This window comes from Schistosoma mansoni, assembly GCF_000237925.1.
Source record: "Schistosoma mansoni, WGS project CABG00000000 data, supercontig 0799, strain Puerto Rico, whole genome shotgun sequence".
Classification (NCBI taxonomy): domain Eukaryota; kingdom Metazoa; phylum Platyhelminthes; class Trematoda; order Strigeidida; family Schistosomatidae; genus Schistosoma; species Schistosoma mansoni.
In genome coordinates this window covers 1-7,559 of record NW_017386454.1, presented here as the reverse complement: position 1 = coordinate 7,559, position 7,559 = coordinate 1, and the positions used below count along the sequence as shown (strand labels likewise).

The 7,559-nt window shown below is 36.7% G+C and overlaps 1 protein-coding gene across 1 annotated transcript; it reads left to right on the top strand.

The window, feature by feature from the left end:
- Nucleotides 1-1,167: 1,167 nt before the first annotated feature.
- Smp_001360 (thymidylate kinase) lies at nt 1,168-4,766 on the top strand (the record flags this gene model as incomplete). Its single annotated transcript, XM_018792113.1, has 2 exons — nt 1,168-1,403; nt 4,334-4,766. The coding sequence occupies 2 exons, from the start codon at nt 1,168-1,170 to the stop codon at nt 4,764-4,766; spliced, it is 669 nt and encodes a 222-aa protein (XP_018644113.1).
- Between the last annotated feature and the right edge of the window lie 2,793 nt (nt 4,767-7,559).

Here is a 7,559-nt window from a genome sequence, read left to right as displayed (position 1 = left end):
TATATATATATTGCGAATATCAGTTAAGTTGGTGGTATGATGTAGAAAGTTTGTGCAATTAGTAAATAACTAGATCTATAAAGGCTTGAAGTTTGTAAAAAGACAAGATTTTGTGACTTAGAAGTCTTTATATAAATGTTGGAGACTTCCCCAGTAGTGGGAAGATTGGAAGAAAACTTCAAACCAGCGAGAACTGGGATTCCTGATTTCGTTTTACCAAAATTGGTTTGAGAAGAGATTAGTCCATACACTACGCTTCTACACTTAGAAATTAATTCGAAATACTAAATACCACTTACAACTTAGCAGGAGTAAAAATGACTTGTAATAGTATAATAATCTGTTTCTGAGATCTGGGCCTTGTCACATCATTTTAGTCGTTTTTTTCAAACAACACAAACGTAGCTGGTTTAAAAATAGATCTTGGTGATAAGTCAGGTGCTCACTGAGAAAAGATTGGCTTACTACTCCATAGTTCCCTTATATACTTAAAATATAAGAAACAACCTTTGGATAAGAAGAGGGGTCATCATGGTGTCGAATAATTGAGGGCTAATATTTTGGACACTACATTAGTCAAACTGATTCTCCTGGTTATTGTTAGGAGATTCCGCTAGTGTCTATGTTCCTTTTGTTTTTGACTAATATATATACAGTGTTATCTGGGTCCTAGAGAAATGTTAAATTACTCTGAAGTCCAGCAATGTCTATCGTCCCATATAAGTATGCGTTCATGACTAACATTTTTGCTGTGGATTCCTACTTGAAAATGAGATCTTACCTGATTTAATATCCATCAGGTCTGTTTACCATTATTGACTAGAATACTTATTAAATCCTCAAAATGACCAAAACACGGGCCAGTCATAAACAACTTAGAACCTGAGACATTTGTATCAGTTCAAGTTAACATATCAGAATCTCTTATAACATATTTGATGTCCAGTGGATTAATATTTAAACCATCCTAACAGCTGTTACAGGCATTTTTGTTATTCATAATGTCAACTTTTTATAAATCACAGGGTTTTGACATTAAGTCCTTTCATTAACCGTGTTTTCGTCCCAGTCATTTTCACTTGACACAATTTGACCAAACATTTCCACTTTTCTCTCTTAGATATATTAGTGTTAGTGATTATATATACATAACACAACGGATTTTCAATGCCTGACAGTTCCAAACGTGGTTTATTTGTGGTTTTCGAAGGTGTTGAAAAATGTGGCAAAAAGACACAATCAGAACTATTACAAGAAGCTTTAACTCAAATTACTGGCAAACAAGCTTTGTTGATTCATTTTCCTGATAAAAGTACACCAATAGGGAAACTACTGACTGAATACTCTGATGGAAAACTCCAACTGGAACCACATGCAGCTCATCTTCTTTATATAGCTAACAGGTAGGTGATTCCTCACTACTCGATAATACTTAAGACATTTTACGTGTTATTGAGTTACTTAGGTCAAATTACCAGTTTTTCATGTAATATCAATAAAACAAATTTTTATCGATAAACTCTTAAATTTAGTGCACTGAATAGTTGATTACATCTTTAATGGTGACCTTAATTGTTATGAATGTTACACAGTTTATACATTAACTTGCCCATTAGTACATTCCATTTATTTAACAGGGAATCAATTTTTTATCGATCATGATGTCAATCTAATAGACAGTACAACGAACGTAGAAGAATAACTTGAATTCATTTTATAATTTGGTTTCTCATCATCTGCATACAACTTGAGCATATTAGTACTAAACTAGACCACCATGGGAAACCCGGAAGCAATGGACGGCCGTTTCGTCCCAGCATGAGATTCCTACTTCAATGTCTGACTTCAGTGCTTCAGCTGGTATATTGTCAGGTCCTGTCGCTTTCCCACTTTTGATTTGTCTGATGGCCATCTTGACTTCTTCAATCGTTAGTGGGGTGACAGATATAGGAAGGTCAGTGTGTGCTGCTTCGATGTCCGGTGGATTCAATGGAGCTGGCTTATTCAACAGTTTCTCGAAGTATTCTGCCCATCTTTTCCTCTGTTCTTGAATCTCCGTGATTGTCTTTCCTTCTACGTCCCTGACTGGTCTCTCTGGTTTGCTATATCTCCCTGCCAATTTCTTCGTTGTATAATATAGTTGTCTCATATTCCCTTCTCTTGCAGCTTTTTCCGCTGTCGTTGCTAGTTCTCCCATGTATTTCTGCTTGTCGGCTTTAATGCTTTTCTTCACTTCCCTGTTTGCTTCTGCGTAGTCTGCTTGTGCTTTGACTTTCTCTGCTCGTGTCCGGCTGTTGTTAATTGTTAGTTTCTTGTTCTTCCTTGAATTTTGTCCAGGGTTCCCATAAAGATCCATTCCTTGTGGTGATGCTTCTTAGGACCAAGAACCTCCTGACACGTTGAAGTTAGTGCTTCTTTTATCCCTTTCCAGTTGTCCTCCAAAGTAGTTTCCTGTTCTTTCAGTAGATCCTGCAAAGCTTAGAACCTGTTGTTGACAGTTATCTTGAATTCGTGGAGCTTGTCAATATCTCGAAGGAAGGCTGTATTGAACATTTGTAGTGCTGTTTGTCCAGTGTTTCTTTTGCTTCAGTCTCATCTTGGCCACAATCAGGTGGTTATCTGAGGCTATGTCAGCTCCCCTCCGGGTTCTCACATCTTCCATTGATCTTCGGAATTTTGTGTTGATACAGATGTGATCTATTTGGTTCTTTGTGGTGTGGTCCGGGGAGATCCATGTAGCTTTGTGTATGCGTTTGTGGGGGAATATTGTGCCGCTTATAACCAATTTGTTGAATGCACACAGATTTGCAAAACTCCCCATTTTCATTTCTCTCTCCTAGTCCATGTCATTCCATTATATCTTCATATCCTGTGTTGTCCACTCCAACTTTAGCATTTAGATCTCCCATCAGAATGGTGAGGTCCTTTCATGAGCACTTCTCTATAATTGATTGCAGCCTCTAGCAGAACTGATCTTTATCGTCGTCGTTGCTATCATTGGTGGGTGCATAACATTGGATAACATTCATTGTGATCCCTTGCTTCTTTGTTTTGAATGATGCTTTGATTATCCTGGATCCATGAGATTCCCATCCCACAAGTGCATTTCGTGCTTCTCTGAACAGCATTTGAGCAACTCCCTGAGTGTGTGGAGCATTTTCCCCTTCGTGACCGGAGTACAGCAGCATCTCTCCTGTACCTAGCCTTTGTTGTCCAGTCTGTGTCCAATGGGTTTCGCTGATTCCGAGTACTGCCAAGTTGTATCTCCTCATTTCCATTGCTATTTGGCTGGTCTTTCCTGTCTCCCACATTGTCCGGACCTTCCATGTACCTATAAAGAGTGTTGCTCTGGTTGTTAGAAGGTGAATCGGCCTCGTGACTTCCGAAGAATTTCGACTTTCATCATGAGACGTCATAATTATTCCTTCAACTCCCAAGGCAGAGTTTAGGCGGTTTGAATTATTTTTTCTGGTTAGCGTTTTTTTAGCCGAGTTGGTTTTCTATGGATGGGGTCGCTAACCCCATGCCCAACCCTCCTTTACCCGGGCTTGGGACCAGCAGTAACTCTAGAAGAGCTACAGGCGGAGTTCTTTATTAAATAACCTTTATAATTTGCAAATAACACAATTTCGAAGTATCTCTCTTGTAATAGCAGATGCAAACGTTCACCATTATTATCATATACCGTTGTCAAATTCATTAATACATGCCTCATTTTGAACTTTGTAAAAGATCACAATAATCATGGACTTATAACTTTAGAGCCTGATGATGGAGTTATTGAAGAAACGGTTGTTCACTCAAATATTCTTCATGTTTCAATATTATATGAGGATTTTTAAACTGTTGAACTGCTTCTCCTGATATTATTATTTCACCCTCATCTTATAATGCCTGTTCGTTGTTCTCCTTCTCATGCGCAATTTACATTCTCTATCTGTTCACACACTCATTGTGTAGTGTATGTGTATTTCGTGCCCCTTTGTACCAATATGTTTTCGAATGAATAAGTAATAAATATACATAACTGGGGAATCTAGTGGAGTAAATAACCGACGTACTTTAAGCTAGTCTTCGAGAGTATAAGTAAGGATTCTCACTGCTGATCGTTTTAATCTATATAATTCTATCCTGTGGATATAATTGCTCAGGCCTCTTTTTTTATTTGTTCAAGTACCTGGGGGCTTATCTTCCCTAAATAACATTTTTGACTAATGGTTTGTGTGTAGAGAAGTCTGTAAACTAATCGTTAATAGAAGAAATGTTTAGTTAGGTTCACGTGTTATAAACCGAACTATCTACCTCATTTTAAAAAGTTTTGCTTTCACTGTAGATGGGAACGTCAAGATGAAATTTCGAGTGCATTAAAAGCTGGTATTAGCGTTGTCGTAGATCGGTACAGTTATTCTGGGATTGCTAACACAGCTGCTAAATTTCACCCACTCTCTGAATTTGATTGGAAATGGTGCCGTTCTATGGAATACGGGTTATTGCAACCAGATTTTATATTTTGCCTTGCTCCAGAAAATTTTGCTGAAATTTCAGTTCGTGAAGCCTTTAGTGACAAAAAGTTTGAAACAATGGATTTTCAAAAGCGAATTCTTATTTATTACGGTCGTTTATCACGTGAGATGGAGTCTGAGTTAAGTGAGAATGATGATACAAAAGATCATGAACCGCGACTTTGGCATTGGATACCAGCAACAGGTCAAACTGTGGATGAGACTCATTCATGTATAATGTCGATTATTGATTCCAAATTATAAGTCAGTTTCTTAATAAAATTATCTATACATTATATTTACTTTCGACTATGATTTATTTTGTTGTTAAATGATAACTATTGAAGATAACCAATCAAATTGAAGTAGTATCAGTGGTTCATACTAAAATTTGACACAAGGTGATAAGCAATCAGTTGTTCCAGTTTGCTGTGAAGAACAAAGCAAATCAGATCTAGATGAACCAAAAGCATACGGAACGATCGTGAGCAGTGGTGGGTAACGAAAGCAAAAGAAATGGAAAAGGCAGCGCTTGTAGGAAACACCAAACAGTTTTTCATGCCACTACTAACATGACTTTTTCGGTTTCATTAGTTTTCTTTATCACTGTCCTGATGCAAATTATAGTAAAATTAAGCCAGTGAAAATCTCGACCAAATACTACGTTCTTAACTGGCTAATTACTGATATAGGGCGATTGGGATTCAGCAGCTAGCTTGTAATAAACAATAACAAAATACATCTCCTCTTCTACAAACCAATCTCGGAACGTCCCCTAAGGTACAGTCCTTGGTCGTTTTCGCTCTTTAGTTTATGTGAACAAATAACCAACTGAGGCGAAGTCATCCGTCCTAATCTTCGCCGATAACATGAAGATTTGGAGGCCCATACGCAGTATATCAGATAGAATAGTATTACAATGTGATCTCAGCTTATTGGTGGAAAGTATAGGCTAGTGATCACCAGAAATAAATTTCGACAAAAGTGTGGTGATGCAATCAAATAACTATAATGACTCATATCACTGCACAACACGTAGAGCTGCGTTACCCAAATTAATGAACTGTAAAAACTCACAACTGCAAGGCTGCTGCCAAATGCTTTGGGGTGTTATGCCCCCAAATGCCGTGGTACGGCCGAGAGTGGGGAGAGTCCACTCTCCCTCTCCAAATGCTCTCATATGGCCACGCAAATATATAGCCTCTGCCAGGGAAGTCCTACTCACTGCCTTCTCGTGGCGGGGGTGTTGTTTACGAAATTGAGAGGACGAAAAGCGAATGTCCGGCGCTTTAACCGGGTTGGTGGACAAGGCGAGTCTACCTAGGGGAGTTGGAAAACCCTGATTCCAAACCAATGGTGCACATGGGCTCCAGTATCATGAGGGAACAAATGGCGTACGAATCAATCGTTGATCACCGGCTACCATGGGACTGCATCTCCTCACGATGCTCCACTGCCTTTTGGATTAGATCTTTCAGCCAAAGGCTTGGGGTGTGGGCCCCTAAGAAAACCACCTGTGTTTTAATACATAATTATGTCCATTAATCGCATAACCTATTTAGGTGAGTTTCTGAAAAGTGTACTACCTTTCGTTGTACAAGTTACAAAAGGCTCAATTAGAGGTATCGTGGTTGTTGGCAATATGTATGCAGCGAAAAGAATGTACATTATTTAGATGTCGATGACTGGACTGTTAACTTCTATCTGGCGATCACTCAATATTTATCGTCAGGAAGGACGAAGAAGTAAGAAACGGAAACTTGTTGAAGTACTTTGTGCTAAGAATTCTATATTGTACCAAAAATATAATATTGAATAAAGCTAATAATAATAAATAATAATAATAACCCAAATTACTCAACCTACATGAAAGAAAAATAATCTATTTATAATAAGTCAGTTTCTCATATGCATAGTTAACCTCACGTTTTTTCACTTGTTTATTAGATACACTTTCATTCCATCGGATACGTGATACTAGATTTCTAATGAAGTCACTTTTTTTCACACAGATAATTAGCATATGCGTCTGCATGTTTAAGGTGGAAAAGTTGACAGAATATATCATAGATCGATCAAAAAACACCATAAGTCTTGAATTAAATATTTCTAAGAGGCTAAGTTCAATTATTACAATGTTCGATTAGTTCTCCCCCCCATTTTTCACACGCCATCTCACAAATCATTTAAATAATGACTCACAACAAAATATAGCTCCATCCTTATCATCCAAACTTAATGATTGAGTAAATTTGAAAAATATTTTCATTACACAACGTCTTTTTAAAAGTTCAACCGATATATTCCTTTACATTTGTTTTCGTTAGAGTAGATGATATACAAAACTTTCAGACTAAAAAATTTTTCGCTGAATCAAAGAAAACTAAAAATACTTCAATCTTTATGTTAAAGTGAAACTATATTACTTATTAAATCTTCTTTACGGTGTTCAATATTACAATCCAAGTTACTCAACTTACATGACAGATAATTCATTGTGACGTCAAGGTGATACATTTGTAGCCATATATATTACAAAACTATTTAACTCAAAGACATCGACTAAACCATAACTCAATTATATTTTGTTGATTAAATTCACTCTTTAATCAAATAAGTTTAGTTTTAATTCATAGAACTGATCATTCTATCCAAGAATAATCCCAGATTCTATTACCAATACTTCATGCTAACATCACTTATTTATGCTTGAATATTGATCGTTGTATCACAGTTTTCTAAGTTTTTCAATAAATATTAGGCTGTTGATTTGAGGAAATCTACTAAACGTTTTGTTGTCATAGATGGAAAAATCAATTCCAAAGTGAATAATAAGTAAATTCACCTTCATCATATTAATAAATAACAATTAAATGCAAGCAAGTCGCGGAACATCAGAAATACAATTTTTCAACTCATTGAGATATGAAAAAAATATATGTATCATTTACTCTCTATACATGGCTCAATTTATTTGAAACTATCAAGTCCAACCTTGGTATTGGTACCAGTAAATAAGAACGCACAGTGAATTTTTTCTCAGAGCTTAATGTCAAA